Raw genomic sequence first — 18,518 nt, 5'->3', positions numbered from 1 at the left:
AGCCAGCGGCCAGCTGCCAGTTGATTCTTGGCTCGGCTAATGCAGCCGAACAGGGCCTTAATCCACAATCAACACCGTAGCAGCTTTTATAGAGGGTAGTTATTTCGAAATTTTGCACGAGAGCAATTGAGATATAGGAGTATCAGTCCTGTGTGCCAGTATAAAACTGTAGACTGAGACAAGATGCACAGGGTTGAAGCTCCATTATTTTCCAGATCGACGCGAAAATTTGCCTTGTACCAATGTCCTTTGATCACTAGCACAGTGGTTGTTGCGTCATTATGCGATAATAAGACTACTGTAGCCACTAAGGAGGGACTGCACAAGCACAGTTTGTTGGGGGTGATTAATTAGGAGCTACTCCTGCCTAACCTCATTTCTTTAACCCCAAATTAAATCCTACAAATAGTCTCACTACAGCTCGCCCCAAATCGATCTATGCTCTGCAAGTCTGCATGCAAACTCACATGCACATGCGCCAGTAACCGGAAAAAACTCCCACCCTGTGCTACTAGTAGCTCACCCTGTGATCCATATAAAAACCCCACCACCTCCCTCTCCCTCTCCCCCTCTCTTGCCACCTCCATCAATCAATTCCTCTCGCGCCACCGATCGATCGAGCTGAGCTAACATCTCACATCACCATATATATTCTTGGCCGCAAGCGAGCTAGCTATCTCTAGCTTGGAGGCTGCTGATCGCGATCGAGCCGAGAGATCGATGTTGTCGTCGTCGCACCACGAGGCGATGCTGCCGTACGCGCCGCGGCCGCCGTCGCTGCTGGTGGATCGCCGGTACAAGCAGGGCGCCGAGGCGGCGCCCAACTGCCCGCGCTGCGACTCGCCCAACACCAAGTTCTGCTACTACAACAACTACAGCCTCAGCCAGCCGCGCTACTTCTGCAAGGGATGCCGCCGGTACTGGACCAAGGGCGGCTCGCTCCGCAACGTCCCCGTCGGCGGCGGCTGCCGCAAGAACCGCCGCGGGAAGTCCTCGTCGTCGGCGCGGTCGGCGGCCGACGCCGTCTCGAGCGGCCGCGACGCGGCGTTCGGCCACCGGTTCCCCGGCCCGGTCCGGCCTGACATGGTCCTGGAAGGCATGGTCGGGAACCCGGCGAACCCCGGCCAGGCGATGCCCGACGTCGCCGCCGCGGCGGACGGCTCGACCATCGACCTCGCAATGCTGTACGCCAAGTTTCTGAACCACCCGCCGACCGACGCCGGGCTCGGCGCCGTCACGCCGGAGTCGGGAGGGCACGTCGACGAGGCGTTCGACACGTTCAGCGCGTCCAGCGATCTGAGCCCCGGCATCCTGGCGGCGGCGTCGGCGCAGTTCGACCCGAACCAGGACGGGTTCGGCGAGTGGTCCAGTCCAGCGAGCGGCAACGACCCGACGAGTACTGCAACCACCGCAACCACCTCCATGCTGTGCACGGACGCGAGCGTGCAAGCCGCGCTCGGCGAGCTCAACTTCGCCATGGATCAGAGCTGCTTCGACTCGCTAGGTTTGCCCACGGACGTCGCCGGCGCCGGCAGCCTGTCGTCGTGGTGCTCGATCGTGCCGAGCTTGTCGACATGGGAGGAGCCCAAGTACGACTCGTTGGATTCGTTTCCCGACGACGCCATGAGCCTCCATGAGTGCATGATCGGCGCTCCTGATCATGATTGGAGCGTGGATTGCCAAGGATTGGAGGCTCTTTACATGCCATAAATATATATACGATTAAAATTTTTTCTTCTAGCTAATCGATCTCATGCTATTCTTGCGATTGGTTTGTAACTTTTTTCTTTTGTTTCTGTTTGGAAGAACTACATATAGAGCTATGCTTGTTTTGAAGAGGGAGAGGGTGAGCTAGGTGCTAGATCACTCATGTGAAGGGAGTAATTAAGGGTAATTGGTATACTTGTGAGATAGAGCCAATACAATAAAGTTTGAAAAATATTTGATTATATGGAGTAGTGATGTTATAATCACAAGTTTTATGTGCAGGTTCAACTTCAGAAAATCTTCTGCTGAAGCTAGCATTGCGGCAGAAGTCCTTTTTTTTTCCCCCCGTTTTACTGTAGCTGAAGTTGCTTATGCATGTATTTCGATATATGCATATGTGTTCTCAATGATCTAGCTAGCAGAACATGAAAAGTAGAAGAAAGATAGCAAGAACTATTTGAAATTACGAGACTAGCTTGATATGACAATTTAACAGCGCAATAGTCAGTAGAAGAAATGGCTATCGATCGATGAAAAAAAAAATCCAAATTCTATAGATCTAGTAGCTTATTTTGGCGGCATCTTCACTGTGAATGAATAGTTTGCATGTACAGTTCTTTTGTATGTGGCTTAACAAGGGAAGCAACTAATACCTTGCATGGCAAGCATTCCACAGTGCATGTGTCCCTTGTCTCCCTTGTGCTCGGTCGAGATTGTTAGTCAAACAAAAGCAGCCCAATTAAACTCACAGGAGAGTAGTAGCTGCCATTGCCTCATTGGTCTCGGCATGACTGCTCATATATCTTGTTGAAAGATAGAGATTGCTCGTCTGGATCCACTTGTAGTCACTCAGTATCTTTCTAGATTTTACAGCCAGTAGAATGTTATCTGCATCATCACGGTGTTCAATTAAACTAAAAGGCTAATGAGCTGGGTTAAATTAATAAAAGACTAGCTAAATCAAGCTGCCAATTCTTATGTCCTATAAAGACCATCCAGCTGCACATTCAGTACGTGATTAAGGCCAATTCTGCAAAATGATAAAAAAAAAGTAATCCCTGTGATTAATTCATATGGATGCATAGTGCATCACTGCTGTACCATTGAACTGTTGCTGTAAAGTGAGTTGTGTGGTGATCTTCAGAATGAACTGTACGTCCTTGGGTCCCTGACACAAGTGGTTAAACTTAACAAAATATATGCACTTGCATGATCCAAATGTGGTTAGTTTCAACTGTCAAAAGTAGCAATGAAATGCATGCATGCAAGTACATGCAGTTATCAACAACACTACTACTAGATGTATAAAAAGTACAGGTATACTGTACCAGAATTGCATTGACCAAGGCAAAATCGAGGATTCGAGGGTGCATGGAATGCAGAAGTACCGGATACTGCTCACTGCGCTACCCGTGCGCGCAATATTTTACAGGGTCAACGCCTCACACGCACGACGGATGGATGCATCGGCTCGGCGCCATGGATGGATTGCGTAGGGGAGAGAGCTCGACTACATGCATGGCCGCCCTCAGTTAACCTCTCGCAGTCGCAGCCTCATGCTTGGAATCCACTGCTCGTCTGACTTGTGCATCAGCAGCAGTAATGATCAACCTTGGGAGCTCCCCTCTCTACAGAATTCAGGGTGCCTAGGGCCGGATGCACATGGCCGGGTCTGGATCCGAGAGAGAGGAGAAGAAGAAGAAGCTGGCCCATGATCCAAGGAGGGAGCTCCCAACCGATCGATCTCCCCTCCTAGCCCTAGCTTACCTGTAGTATCAAATTGTACTCGAACGACGTAAACAAATGGCCATATCCTCCGTCAGTGCGTGCAGGGCTTGTGGTTTCGCGATGATAATGGGATAGAACACATGGGACTAGATCACATTTACAATTTCACATTCACAAAATCGCATGTATATATATGCATGTGAGTAATTAACCAGCCAATATGAGTTGACATTCCAGGTAGCAGAATTGTGCAGAATTAATTATTATGATCTTTCTATCTAATTATGGTTCTAATATTTAATTTTTGTGTGTTCAGTATTTACAATTGGAGCAATTAAATTGTAAGAGAAGATGAAGAGAGGAGGTGATCACTGATCAGCACTAGGCAGTAGAATTGGTATATATGTTGCAGTCAACTCGGTTGATTTCAACTCTTAGACTGAATATAGTATGCTAATATACCTCGGCAACAGTAACTACGGGATTGATGCATTCTTTCCGATGCCATCGATCCATGCATTTTGCTGGCTTCTCCACACGTATACGGTGCCTTATCCTTGCAGCAGCCTAGCTAATGACGCCATCTAAGCAGCATCATTTGCATTAGTAAATCTTCCAAAAAAAATAACCATCATAGAAAACTACTCTTACTTGAAGAGTTGACTACGCACATTCACGCATGCTCCAGATCAAAATCAAGACACAGTTTCTTTCACCTTCCTTTAATCTTCAGGTCTTTGCAGTTGCAACTGAAGTATTACTGGGATAATCCTTTTGTTTAATTTCACTTCTGGAATGTAAATACGTACAGTGGACAGTGTCATGATTACACTCATCAAATTGTTCAGGCCTTCAGGGACAGTGGCATGGAGGCTAGGTACAACGTGAAGACGAAGAACTATCCCGTTGGCCACTGGCCGGACACACTTGACAGAATTGCTGGGAATTGTGTTTACGCTGCGCGATTCTGTCCATGAAAAGCGTTTCCTTGCTATGGATGCTTGCGTGGAGTAGCTTTCAAGGGTGTCTTTGACTAGAAGAGGTTGATTGCCAGTCCTACTCACTTTCTGGAGGCCCAATTTGCGGCCTCATCTACAGATGGGCCAAATTTAAACTGAACCATATTTGTAATTGGGCTGGTTAACACGTTGTCCCTGTGGTAAAGCTGGTCCATTAAGGCTCACTACGATTCAGGCCGCCATTTACGTAAAGTTTTTTGGGCTTTTGTCATCAGCATTCTCACGATTTATCAAATGTAAGTACATAATAGTTATGGTGCAATTGTATTGTAACTTGCGTCATTTGCATGTAATCACAACGTAACATGTATGTAGCTTTCACTTAATTTTAAACCATTAGGTTTATTACTCCAAGATTTGTTTAAGTTGGAAAGAAAAAAAATCATAGTGCACGTGCGGACGAGGAGATTCAGTCTCGCGACCTCCGCTTCACGAAAATAGTGTGTTAGCGTGGAATTTTTTTAAGTTGCATACAAATTGTACTGCAGCTAAATGCAAATTACAATATAATTATACTATGACTACTATATTTACATCTGATTATTGAAAAAAATATATAGCTAGTTCGAGATTTTTGAGATTATGATTTACTGCTACAAAACAGATGAACAAATGGTTGCTTTTCTATTAAACTGGTAATATAACCATGTATTGCAATGGGCCATACCACTAAAAATGGGCTAGGGCCTAAGATGTGGATCTAGCATAAAGTGGAAATTTCTTTTTATCCAACCACATTTCCTCTCTTCTTTCCCCTGTTTTCTTTTGCTATTTTTTATCTTTTTTGTTATGGAGCGCGCAATAAGCACATTTCCTTTTGTTTTTCTCTAGCATTTTTTTCTGGAATGTGCGCTGCACAAGATGGGAAGGGGTGCAGAGGAGAACGACGATGTGTTTTTATAGTAGTAGAAAAAAAATCCTATTCGTCAGGCGTATTTTTCAAGAGAGTGGTTGTGAAGACGTCTAGTATTTCAAAAACAGCTAGAGAAATCATTAACTGTATGTTTGACATTTGCAAGGGAGTAGTACATCATTTGATGGAGTGGCCCCGTACGTAGAGCCGTACTGCAATTTGCAGTGTGCTACTTCTATCTAAGATTGCGAATCAATCGTGAGAAAACCAAAAACAGCACAGATGATGCACCAAAAAGTACACGGCTGGTTCAGCGGCGGCGCGTCGAGGAGGCACCGACGTGTACCAGCCTTGGGCCATCCATTGCGACAGCGACGCACTTTAAAGAGAGCAAGGAGACCGGTCAGCTCTTTTCCAGGCTAGCTAATTAGCTGAAAACCAACACGAGTACTGAGTTTTTCACATGCTCAAACAATGAAACAAACGGTGTGACGCCATTGATGGTGAAAGGTCAATGCCGCGAGCGTTGATCTCACCACCTAGCTAGCTGCTAAGCTAATCGATAGACTGGTAGTAGTACCAGTCAGATTACTGCTAAGCATGCATACATACATCCTGAATTAATGAAAGGTAATTAGTTAAGAAAGTGGAAATGGCAAAAAGTAAACGACGTCGGCGTCAGACAAAAACACATTTGCACCATCCACCGCATGGAGCCATTTGCTATTTCAGACAAAAACTCGTGCCAAGCACTTGAATCAACCTGAATTAGCCAACCATTACCGAACCGAATCAATGTTCAGTTATAGCAGGTCAGTTCGGTTTTTTAACTTTTTACCGCTGGGTTAGGCAGAACAAAGGTAGCGCCGAATTCTGATCTTGTACACACTACCGGTGGTGCCTCATCGATTATAACAGTATCAGCCACACATGTACAAAAGCTTACTCCAGTTAATTAGCAGTAGAAAATTGATGGAATTAGAATCTTGGTTAGCAAAAGTCAAACACTTCTTTTATCGATCGATGTGGATGATCAATTCCTCTGAATAATGTTATCGTTGACATTGTGTAAATGTACCAGATGGATCTAGAATCCAACGTAAACGTACCAGTGACATGATGCCATGATGGAGAACAACATGCAAGGTTAGGAGGAAATGGTCTCTCATGTGTTCTGACAATAGCCTTAATTAATTGCAAGTGACAGATATACATCAGACGAGGCTTTTCTTTTCTGAAAAATCCAAAATAATATATCTACCCCTAGATTTGGCAAAACGGTGGACCAAACTCCTGGTTGAACCTAACAATTAGGTTAGTTGGCAATTTTGTTACTCCTTCACTCACTAATTACTCCATTGGAAACAGAAAATAACCCTAGCTAGTGGTCCAATTAGGTAATTGGGTCCAGTTCTCAAGTTCCAATTGGAGCTAAGAGTTACTAATCAATCACTACTATATATGTAGCCGTTTTCGAACGCTAATTTGGTAGCTTTGGTGACTTGGAGTACTGTGATTCCATAAGTTGGCCTACAAATTAACCTAGTGGACATCGCTTTCTCATTTTCTCTCTAGTTGCTACAAGGATACAACTGGTAGAGAGCAACCAATTCACTGAATCACGGATCTGTTAATACAGAAAAGATCACTTTTCCCCTCAGAAAATCTTTGGTGTCACATCAACAAGAAAGATCATGTACATCACCTGAAAGATGAATCCAGAGAAAGATTCTGAAGATCAATGATTAAAAAAAAACCCTCAAGATGACAGATAAGAGCTGATCATATTAGAAAAAAAAACTCAAAATGACAGATAAGAGCTGATCATCTGTTTAGATCAGGTGAGCACTAAAAAAGAATTGAGGAATTAGTTGGTCAAGCACTCAAGCCCTCAATTAGGGCACCTAATACGAACAGGGGCGCGCACATCTCAAGAGAAACGGAACATGCAGGGCACCGGCAAGGTCAGAGATCTGAATAAACAAAAGTGTTAACAGTGCAGAGCCAGCGCTAATCGCTAGGCTTCTGACCGGCTCGGTTTTGTTAATTAATCTCGGAAATTTTCCAGGTCAACCAGTGGAGCCTTTTCCCACTGTTCCAATCCATCAACTGACTGGAATAGGTTACTTTTGCAAAAGGAGACCTGGGATTGAGTGAATTATGGGAAGACTCCTCCTGGTGTTCTCCGAGGAAACTGGAGCAAAGGTCAAAATGAGAAATAATATTGGTTAGTAGTTACTGATTGAGGATTGATAGCAATTGTGTGTGTACTGATACTGTTTCAAAGCAAGGACTATTCGTCTTATATGAGGAAAAGGAGCATTTTGTAACTGAAGGGACGGTGATGAGTTTCTATAGTCGACGCGCGTCATTTTCAAATAAAGAAGTCCATTTATCACTTATATGCAAAATGGGCAATCCATTACCTGGGTGATCAAAGTAAGTTAGTGTCACATCATTCTTACTTATCTGGCAATAATTTACAATTAATTGATACCTTATTGCCTTCTATCATAGCATGGCAACTCGTCATGTGGATCAAAATTCTTCAATCTTAAACCTCTTATTTGCGGTGCCATGAAGTTAGAATAGTTGTACTAAATCTTCAAAATTTGGAGTAGAATTTTAAGATAAACGTGTCCCGAATAATCAACGCCACAAAAGAAACTTAAGCATTGTACAGTTTTCTTTCGAATATAATCATACAAAATAATAACCTTTGATCTTACTACAGACTAACCTTTGATTTTATGCACAAGACGTTCACATTGAGCTCCCAATTTCCCAGTGTCATCTTTATACTTTTTCCAAACCATCAAAAGTCAGAGGAAACCTTAGCCACGGAACGCTCATGACCTCACCAAATTAAAGTCAAACCGAAACTCAAAAGCCTCTCCTTGTGAAGGAGGAAAGGGAGCTAGTCCCCCCAAATTAAAGAAACCCAAGGGACTAAAACGCAAATACAGCACCCTCTGACCCCAACCGCGAGCGACGAGTAAACAAAGCGCGGCGTAGCATGTGATGTGGTGCGACGCGACGCATGTGAACGCCACTAGACGAATCCCCCGCGCCTTAAATTAAAACCGCGACCAAACCAACGCACAGCCGCGCAACCTCCGCGACGCGCGCGTCTTCCTCTTCTTCCTCCTCTTCTTCTCCCTACCCGCAGCCGCAAGAACAGCTACGACTCGCGAACGCGCACCACCGCGCGCCACCGCCATCTCGCGGTATATATTCTTGGCCCTCGCGCGCATTCCGGTGAACAAGTGCGTGGCGTGGCGATCGGCTGGTGCACTCCTACTACTGGTGACGGATATGGCAGCGATGGCGAGCGCGGCGGCCGAGGTGCCGTCCTACTTCGTCTGCCCGATCTCGCTGCAGCTCATGCGCGACCCCGTCACGCTCCCTACGGGGATCTCGTACGACCGCGCCGCGATCGCGCGGTGGCTCGCCGCGCCGGGGGCCCGCCGGACGTGTCCCGTCACGCGGCAGCCGCTCGAGCACGGGCTGGAGCTCACGCCCAACCACACCCTGCGCCGCCTGATCCAGTCGTGGGCGGCCTCCGTCTCCCCCGGGTCGGCCGTGGACGAGGAGGTGGCCGCGCTACGACCGGTTTCGAGCGACGAGGTTGCGTCGCTCCTGTCCGACGCCGCCGCGGCGCAGGTGGGCGCGCTCAGGAGGCTGCGGGAGCTGGCGGCGGAGTGCGAGGATAGCAGGGCAATGCTGGAGTCCCAGGGCGGGGTGTTCGACGTGCTATCTCGCGTCGTGACCAGCGGCAGCGCCTGCTCGACGGCGCGGGAGGAGGCGGTTGGTGTCCTCGCGTCGCTCCGGATCCCGGAGCAGGAGCTGATCGGCGTCTCGACCAGGCACGGCAACCTGGCGGAGTCCCTCACGGCCGTGCTCCGCTCGTCGAATCTCCAGTCGCGGGCGCACGCGGTGCAGCTCGTGAGGACGCTCGCCGACGCGGTGGTCCCGGCGTGGGTGATCGGCCTCAACGCGGAGCTCCTCGCCGAGGTGGTCGGCGTGGTCCGCGACCGCGTCTCGGCGCGGGCCACCAAGGCGTCCCTCCACGCGCTCGCCGCGCTCTGCCCGTACGGCCGGCACCGCGTGAAGATCGTGGGCGCCGGCGCGGTGGCGGCGCTGGTGGAGCTGCTGCTGGACGAGCCCGAGCGGCGCGTGTGCGAGCTGGCGCTGGCCGTGCTGGACCGGCTGTGCACGTGCGCGGAGGGGCGCGCGGAGCTGGTGGCGCACGCGGCGGGCGTGGCCGTGGTGGGGAAGAAGGTGCTGCGGGTGTCGGAGGCGGCGAGCGAGCGGGCGGTGCGCGTGCTGCGGTCGGTGGCGCGGCACGCGGCGACGCCGGCGGTGCTGCAGGAGATGGCGCAGTGCGGCGTGGTGGGGAAGCTGTGCCTGGCGCTGCGGTCGGAGCAGTGCGGGGTGAAGACCAAGGAGAAGGCGCACGAGGTGCTCAAGCTGCACTCCAGGGTCTGGAGGGCCTCGCCATGCTTGTCTCCCAGCTTCTTGGCGCTTTACCCATCATGACGACCACCACTCCATTGTTCATTCTTCTTCTTTTTTTTTCTCCTTTCTTTCTTTTTGCTGCCATTTTTTTCTTTTTCCAAATTTACTTGGATCAAGAGGAGAGAACATGATTGTGCCTAGAGAAAAGATATGTGTATCTCAACTGAGCTGTTTTTAGGTTGCTCATTTATTCTTTTGAGGATAATCCCATTTCTTTGGTTCAAGAGACTATTTTGCTGTGTTTTCCTCGATCTTGCATGCTACACGTATTCAATTTGGGATTAGAATCACTCTAGCTACATCCCAGGGCTAGAAAAAAAAACGAGGAATACAACAAAGACAATAGTAACCTCCATGGAGGAACTTTGCCTTAATGGGATCCTAACCTGAAATATTGTGGATATGCGTAATGAGTGTAATGAGATACGGATACGTATTAGGCAAGTCCATTATCTACTCCTTGGTACTCGTACTACTTAGAGTAATCACAATCTGTGTATTCTGTTAATCTGCGGTTCCAAATTACACACCTCAGTATTCAGTAAAAAATGGTGAGGCACTCATTCAAGTGGTACTTGCTGAACAGAGGAAAAAGACCGAACTGCAAATACACAACCAGGTTAGCAGATCCAGAGAGCCAAATGGGCACATGAATGCAGATATTACATAGCAGAAAAACCTGATGCTATCCTAACTCTAAATCTCTAATCATTTATGTACTGCATTTCTTACACTTGTGGAGCCTGCCTAAAACAACAATTTCCTACGCTAAAGCTTCTTCCCTCACAAAGGCTGGCTGCGATGTAGTTTAAGGTTAGGACAAAACACACATCTCTCCCTTACTGAACAGTAATTTGCCACAACGTCAGCCGTGGAGACAGGCAACAAGATACTGGAGTCAGCGTAACTATCTGTGGCAGCTAGAACAAGGCAGGGAGAAAAGGTCACGGCAGGTGAAACTTTACCCACTCACAGCGCTCCACTTGCTGAGGTATGGTACATCGTGTCACAAGCAGTTGGAGAAACCAGAGGCTGGAATAGACGATGGAAAGAAACTATCGCGCGGCAGGCTAGTGTTCTCAACACCTGCTGACAAAATAGAGCTCCCAGTGCTAGGTTCCAGAAGATGGACAAGAGAAAGAAATATTTCCATCCGAGTTACATCCTTGTTTGCCTGCAGAAATTTCAATATTTTAATTAAACTTTGATATACTACTCAGTCCACACCACTTGTAGCTTCATAATCAAATCACGCTAGAATGTGATTTTGCTTGGTGTTTTGGCAGAAAAATTGATAGTCATAAGAACTGGTACTAAGTTGAAGAGAGACGAGGAAAGATTTAATACCTCAACAGCAAAGCGAGCCCAAATCTTATCTTTACGAACTTCCATCACACCTTTCAAGATAGTCAACCCTAAACCTCTAATTTGATCAGCTATTTCCAAGAAGATTCCTCTCTCTTTACAAAGCATCTGAACAATTACAACATGTTCGAATCATCACTCAGAATTACCGTGCAGTAGCATTTACAAGAACTAAGAAAACAGAGAAGTAGCAAATACCTCCACAAGCATTTGACGGGGTGGATTGAGATCCTCTACTATGATTGGACATGTCATAGATCGCGTACCAACTTCAAAGGCCCAGGTTGCACCACCTTCAAAGTTATCTTTCAAGAGCAAACCTTCTTCATGACTAACAATCTGCTTCCATGAAACAAGAAAATCTCACACGGATTAGGGTAGCTTGAGTAAATTAATAGTTAGATTACTAATGTATTCATAAAAAACACTCTGACAAAATGAAATATAGCAATGAAATCTACCTTTCTTTTCTATCTATCGGGGCTAATCAAGTTAGAAATCTAATGGGATTACTTGAAAAGTACCCATTGAAGAAAGAAAATTATGTTAATAGCATTCTTCACAAATTTATGATAGTAAAGGTCTGTCACCATCGAAAAATACAAAACAGTCAATTTCGAAAATTTTGACCTATTGGGCTATTGGCAGATAAATTAGTCATTTATTGACAACTTTGGCTTTAAAACAACTTCAATCACATTTCATTATGAACAGCAGGTTCCAAAAAGACTTGCTGAAACAAGACAATGCTGATTTCTGAAACTCTTAACTCCAGGAGATCTCCAAAAGGACCATAGGAAATTTGAATGTTGATCATGTAATGCCTGTCATTTACCTGTATCAATTATCAGTAGCAGCAAGCTAATGACGAAAATGGAACGACGAAGAATATCAAGAATGTAGAGATTGTCTGTTTTGGGCTCAGCTAATTCACTACTCCCTCCGTTTCATATTATAAGTCGTTTTGACTTTTTTTTTCTAGTCAAACTTCTTTAGGTTTAACCAAGTTTATAGAAAAATTTAGCAACACTTATCATATCTAAGTAGTTTCATTAAATATAACATTGTAAATATTTTGATAGTATGTTTATTTTATATTGGAAATATTATTATATTTTTCTATAAATTTGATCAAGCTTATAAAAGTTTGACTAGAAAAAAGTCAAAACAACTTATAATAAGAAATGGATGGAGTACTAAATAACAAGGAAAAGTACCACATTATCTGTTGTGCTAGATGTTCACTCTCATTAATGGCTGTTCCTTGTTCATACAAGATACTGATACATAACTAAAAATAAGTACTATCATGCAACATACCTTTGGCTCCCCAGATCCCTTCAACTTATCAGCATGCTTTGCAACATTTTGCAAGAAAAGCATATGCTTAATGGTCTTCTCCAGTAATGTATCAATGCTACACTGTTTAATCAAACAGAAATCTAAGTACCAAAAATATGATAAATAATGTGTTTTATTTTAAAGGTCAATATAGGGGTATCTATGTGTTGGTGCTGTTACCTTTGCACTGTTAGGTACTATTTCACGAAGCTCCTTTATACGGTCTTGAATCATTTGCCGATCTTTAGGCCTCGGTCTTGCACTCTCCCCTGGTCTAGATCTCTTTCGGTTTGATTTACCTATTTCATCACTCCTTTTACACTGTCCAGTTGAAAGACTGTCAGATGCTTGTCCAGTTGAAAGACTATCTGATCCTACACTATGGTTATTCTCAACCCAAAGCCTTATCTGTGATTTGTAACTTTCCTGTGTCTGAGAGCATCCTGCAGATTTATCTATACTAGAAGATGATTGCCTGGAACCTGCAGCAGGCCCTTCAGTTTTAATTGCTACAGGAGCAACACTGGCAAAATTACAAAATATTGGCCCTGATGATGGTCCTGTGGTATATAGGTGGCAATCAGAATGAAGTGGTCTGTCAAAGCCTGCCACTGTAGTACTACAAGAAGCACTGGTATCCACGTTCTGCTTGTGCCCTGTGATTATCTTTGAAACTATTGCATCCAGGAGCTGGTCTGGATCAGCTTCTGTGATCAATCCAGTGAAATCATCATCCACACATCCAATCAGAGACTTAACAGCTTGCTCTGAACCATAAGGCATTGATTGACGATTGTTTACTTCACTATTATTTGAACCATTTGGCTTCTGCTGAAGTTGCAGTACATCAAACAAATCGTTTCCCCCAGTCAACTCTAATGGTATTGGCGATGCCAGAAGTTCAGCCAAGTCACTTGAATTAGCAGCATTCCTATCTCCTAAAGGGCAAAAGTTACTCTTTCCATGGACAGCATTATGAGAAGTATCCACATGAATTGCATTTGAATTGCTGGAAGAACTACCTTGGATTGTGCCAAGAAGCGATTGAAAGCAGTCTGAATATTGGGTAGAGTCAACAAGTGCAGCATGTGGAATTGCATAAGAACCATCTTGAAGCTTTGTATTATCAACAATGGACATTGTCTGAAACTTTCTGTTCACAGATGTGGCATTGCTTGCCTGACAACCTACCAAACAATCCTGACTCAGCAAATCATCCACTTTATTGATAATATTTGTTTTGCCTGTACAACTTGAAGAAGCAGTGCGGCCTATTGTTATTTCCATTTCTCCATTACGGCAAGAACCATGTTGTTCTATGCTTACACACTCTCTTCTGCCTGAAATGGAGACGTTGGGTTCATTGAGGGGGTTAAAAGCGTGTGAAAAGGCATCATTTGATGTTTTAGAATGTGAAACACTATTTTTGAGTAAAGCTGTCGATCTATTGTCCTCTGACTGACTGTTCAAAGTAAAGGTTGATCCATGGTCAGGTTGGAAGAGATCACAACGTGATGCAATAGTTACTGGACGACAGAAAGTAGGCCCAGCATAGAACTGTTGTACAGGGTTAAATGACTGAATTGTCGAGGCTGGTGACTTCTGATGCCTGAACTGGTGGTTAATCATGTCATCATTATAAGTATTTCCACCACCAGCAAGGTCTTCCGAGTGCGAAGAGGTAGGCACACCAAGTGATTTGTGAAATGGAGTTCTCATAATCGAATCTTGTACAAAGGAACCACACGGAACAACTGCAGTTGAACTACCCAGCTGCTGAAACAAAGATCTGACATGATCTATAAATGCTGCTTCCTCCATAACCTTTGAAACAAAATAGAAACCACTGAATTTTGAATTGAACAAATAAAACAAAAAACAGAAGGAACATTTTTTGTTGTTTCTGCTAGCTCATCAGGATCCAGGACGGATTATATAGGATATAGAATAAGACCCCTAACCTAATCTTTATTTCAAAATTTGTGGAGGCACACTGTTCAAAATTGTCAGCAGAACGGTTCAAGTTCACTACAAGTAGGAAACAGAAGTGGAAATGAAAAAAAAGGGGGGGTTGGGGGCAGACAAATATATATAAAGAAAACCATATATTTTGAACCTCGTGATAGAGTAAAGTTTTTTCTTTTCATTAGTACAGGAAAGTGTGAGCAAAGCAGAAATAAAGGGTTACTGTTCTGCAAAGGACTAGGATATACTCCCTCCGTCCCACAAAAAATACATTCCTAGCATCCCGAGGTGAAATTAGTGGAGATGGAGAATGACAAAAATACCTTTAATCATTGAAAAAATAGTAAGAGTGATAGGTAGGTAAAGAGTATTGAAGGAATAAAATTTCTCGTTTTACGTGCTGAGGGTAGGTAGGATGGTAGAAAGTGGTTTTTTATGGGACAAAATTCAAACTGTAGAAGTTGAGTTTTTTTGGGACGGAGGGAGTAGGTAATCTCAGCACCTTCACGAGGCCATAATGAGTAAGTAACTTACCATTTTTGTGGAGCCAAGCTGAATAACGCCTCGTGGAAGGACAGGTATCACTGCAATTGTCTGTTAAGAAGCAAGCATCTTTAGATGAACACGAGGGATGGGGAAGCTGATGGTAATGGAACATGAAAGAAATAGCATAAAGACCTGTATTCCTGCACAAAACTGGCCCTTCATCTCTAGCAATACCTGCATCAAGATGGAACTAAAGAGTTGTAACAACGAAATTCAAGCTCATTCGCTACAGAAAAACAAAAAAAATATACAACAAATAGAGTTAGCAAAGCAAGCAGAGTGACCTAGAAAACAAATTAAAGGGGATTTGTCCTCTGAAACAGCAGCTCTAATTTGGAATGGTATGATGAACAGTACATCATATGTTCAGAGCAACTAATTTATGAATCAATCCACATTGTAACTCCTAGTCCTAAATGTACTTAAGGCATGTATATTTTAAATTTGAGCTACACCACCAACTAGGGCAATATCGAAGGCAATTACCTCATCTTCTTCCTCACACTCATCAACAATATCGTGAACGATCCACCGATGCAACCCTGTCAGTGCAGCCTGACCAATCACCCTGGCCAGCAACAGCAATAGCAGAACCAAATCACACCACTACCCCCATAGAACCAGAGCACAAATCCAAAACAAAACACTACTAGTAACGAAAACCAAATTACCCTTCTCCCACGACGTGGACCTGTTGCGCCATGGCCTTGTGCACGAGCGCGTCCACCCTGTCATGGCTGTGTCCCGCGGCGCCATCAGCCGCGTGCCCCTCGCCGCCGCCACCACCGCGCCCGGTGCCGCTCCGCAACGCCGCGGCCTTCTCCTTGAGCAGCAGGTCCATGGCCTCGAAGCCGGAGATCGACGGCGCTCCGGCCGCCCGCTCATAGTGCCCATCCCCCCACACCAATTTCCTGCCACACAAAAGCCAAAAACGAAAGTGCAATTCGAACTCAGCTCCAGCCAAAATCAATGAACCCGCCATCGGAAGGACCAATTGTCCAGTTGTTTGCGGCAAAGGTGGCAATCAATGGCATTTATTGCAGTCCTAGGAAGCAAAAAAAAAAAGGGGCGCAGTTCTTCTGCAGCCAATTCCACCACGGCGGCAGCAACTACGGAGTACACTACCAGTACTGGTGGTAGCAACTAGCAAGTCGAGTTGAACTGAGGTGTGTGGGAGAAAATTCAGGGAGGGGAAGGGGATCAGAGTGAGAGCGCTCACAACCGCTGGGAGTCGGCGGCGCGGGTGGCCCTCCAGAAGACGGCGTAGGACCAGCCGACGTCGGTGCAGAGGCGGCGGAGGGAGTCGCGCAGCGGGGCGGCGCCCGCCATGGGATTTGACGCGCGCGCGAACGAGCTACCTCCTCGCCGCTCGCTGGAACCCTAGGACTCGGGTGAGCGCGCGCGGAGGGGGGTTAGCAAGCAGCGAGCGGGCTTGGCTAGGGCTCTCGGCGGGAAGGCGGCATGGGCGGAATCCGAGGGGACCGGGAGTGGGGGGATTGGTGTACTGGCTGTATTGGGCTTCTATTTTGTTTTGAGAGAGACGGCGTGTGGTGGGTGTGCGAGTGTACTGTGGAGCAAGACGAGGAGGTGGGACGAGAGGAGGAAGGAAGGGTTTGGCACTGCTTCCTAGGAGATGACGGCCCACCGCCATCATTCTCTCCACCTGGGGCACTCTCGGTATTAAAAAATTATCTACTGCTCGTTAGTTCTGAATATTCTTAAAACAAATTTATACACCAGTAAATAATCAAAAGCCTAGGGAGATTTTAGCACTACAAAAGAATTGGTAGAATATTGAAATGTTTTACCTGCGGTATTGAAAATTAATACTTCAAATATCAAAAGTTTGGCACCAAACCGAAGTGCTTCGAAATATCATCTCAAACAACTTTGGTACTCCAGCACTATGGAGTAAAGATTGATTAATGTCACTATCAAATATCAGAATGCCGTTATTAGAGCATGTACTGTAAACCAGCTATAAACATATTTTAAGAAGATAAGAAAGAAGAAATAAGAGCAGCGGACTACAAATTTATAGCCAGCTATAACACGGGCTCCAATATACATGTGTGTATGAGAGGTGAGACCAGATATTAATTATGTGTGGTAGTATATATTTATAGGTAACTATTATATGAATTAGCTATTATAGTAAAAGATTTGCTCTAATGAATTATTATTTCCAACAAGTTGGAAAGATATGGGAACAGATGACACTCTGGTTTCACACGTATCCACGCAGCTAGTATGCCATTGAGGCTCCTGAAAGGTGGCTTTTAGCACTTGATTGTATTATCTCGGGCATATTCTTTTGGGTTTAGTGGCTACAAGATGGGCCATTTCCTACCAGCCATCTGCTGCTGACCGTGCGCTGCGTGCCAGGGAATGTTGGGGTGTTAAGATCTGTGGATTAGCTTATTTAATTAATTACGCTAGGCTGCAGATTAGGTGTTGCAGCTAACAATTCTATTTGGCGGTAGCCTCCGTCTCTTTTGAGGAGGGTGCAGTACCGTAGTCCTTTTTAACTCGCTGCTGATGCTAATCTCAACTGCGAACTCGGCTGTTTGCGCCTTAATCAACTCCGGGCTCGCTGTTACCGATGGTCTGGTCGACTTAGGCAGTGGCATAGGGGTATGGATCAATGTCTGGCTTGGATTACTGCAGATGAGCACGGCTGATTGTTTGGACTAGGATGTTAGAAGTTTGAGTAGTTTACTGACGTGACAGGATAATTGGAACTTCTATTACAATCAATGTCTCCTTGGGACGAGCCATGTGCCTGAGTTAATCTACTCCTAATTCTATTGTCTTTCTCTCTGAGCCTAATCCTGATTTCCTAATGGCCCAAATAAATTTTCCGCAGTCATCGAAGGACATGGACTTGTGTTGTAGGCCTGGTCCAAGTCAAGATAGACCCTATCCATTTCGTTACGTTGGACTAGGGCCCAATACGTCATATGTATAAGGAATAAGTTCACCTAACGTCCCTCATTGTACGCGAGTCTGTTTAAGGTCCCCTAACCACAATACTAAAAATGTGTATCCCTAAACTACGTAAAACCGTCCACAAAAGGTCCCAATGTAGTATAGATGCCCAATTTCACTGACGTGGCATCCTAGTCAGCAAAAAAAATTTAAAAAAAGTATGTGGGGCCCACATCCTAGTCAACATCTCTCTTTTTTTCTCCTCCATCTTTTCCTCTCTTTTTTTTTAGCTTCCCTTCTCTTCTTCACCCGTCGGTAGCAAAGGGGTGAGAGGCGGCGGCGGCGGCAGCTGGTGCCGGTCGGGGAGGGGGAAGATGAGGCCGGCCAGAGGGGGGAGAGAGGAGGACGGCCGAAGAGGGGGCAAATGAGCCGATGAGTGAGGGGGAAAGAGGCAGTCGCCGCTCTCACCCGCCGGCCGCCGCCTTCGTCTCCGCCTCCGCCTCCGCTGCTCCCGAGGGCGGGGGCGTCGGCGGTGCCTATCCCCTCAG

At 45.6% G+C, this 18,518-nt stretch overlaps 3 protein-coding genes across 7 annotated transcripts; 2 read left to right on the top strand and 1 right to left on the bottom strand.

The window, feature by feature from the left end:
- Nucleotides 1-469: 469 nt before the first annotated feature.
- LOC4324797 (dof zinc finger protein MNB1A) lies at nucleotides 470-1,739 on the top strand. The gene has a single exon (XM_015790622.3). It carries the CDS (start codon nucleotides 721-723, stop codon nucleotides 1,708-1,710), a length of 990 nt encoding a protein of 329 aa, XP_015646108.1. The 5' UTR covers nucleotides 470-720; the 3' UTR covers nucleotides 1,711-1,739.
- Nucleotides 1,740-8,567: 6,828 nt separating this feature from the next.
- LOC4324796 (E3 ubiquitin-protein ligase PUB23) lies at nucleotides 8,568-10,056 on the top strand. Its single transcript, XM_015764378.3, has one exon. The coding sequence runs from the start codon at nucleotides 8,623-8,625 to the stop codon at nucleotides 9,844-9,846; it is 1,224 nt and encodes a 407-aa protein (XP_015619864.1). The 5' UTR covers nucleotides 8,568-8,622; the 3' UTR covers nucleotides 9,847-10,056.
- Nucleotides 10,057-10,301: 245 nt separating this feature from the next.
- Nucleotides 10,302-16,613, bottom strand: LOC4324795 (transcription factor LHW). Of its 5 annotated transcripts, none has more exons than XM_015764342.3 (11): nucleotides 16,262-16,613; nucleotides 15,714-15,953; nucleotides 15,529-15,610; nucleotides 15,175-15,216; nucleotides 15,031-15,090; nucleotides 12,712-14,355; nucleotides 12,511-12,612; nucleotides 11,961-12,014; nucleotides 11,389-11,529; nucleotides 11,173-11,298; nucleotides 10,302-10,999 (listed from the first exon to the last, which is right to left on the bottom strand). In XM_015764342.3, exons 1-11 carry the CDS (start codon nucleotides 16,369-16,371, stop codon nucleotides 10,832-10,834), a joined length of 2,769 nt encoding a protein of 922 aa, XP_015619828.1. In that variant the 5' UTR covers nucleotides 16,372-16,613; the 3' UTR covers nucleotides 10,302-10,831. The 5 variants fall into 5 exon arrangements, 4 of the variants coding, with proteins under 4 accessions (XP_015619828.1, XP_066162213.1, XP_015619837.1 ...); XM_066306116.1 differs by having other exon boundaries at nucleotides 16,265-16,613; XR_010738169.1 differs by having other exon boundaries at nucleotides 10,405-10,999; nucleotides 11,961-12,025.
- Between the last annotated feature and the right edge of the window lie 1,905 nt (nucleotides 16,614-18,518).

The sequence above is a fragment of the Oryza sativa genome, chromosome 1 (genome assembly GCF_034140825.1).
Source record: "Oryza sativa Japonica Group chromosome 1, ASM3414082v1".
Taxonomy (NCBI): domain Eukaryota; kingdom Viridiplantae; phylum Streptophyta; class Magnoliopsida; order Poales; family Poaceae; genus Oryza; species Oryza sativa.
The sequence above is the reverse complement of the archived record's forward strand: the minus strand, read 5'-3'. Positions and strand labels throughout refer to the sequence as shown.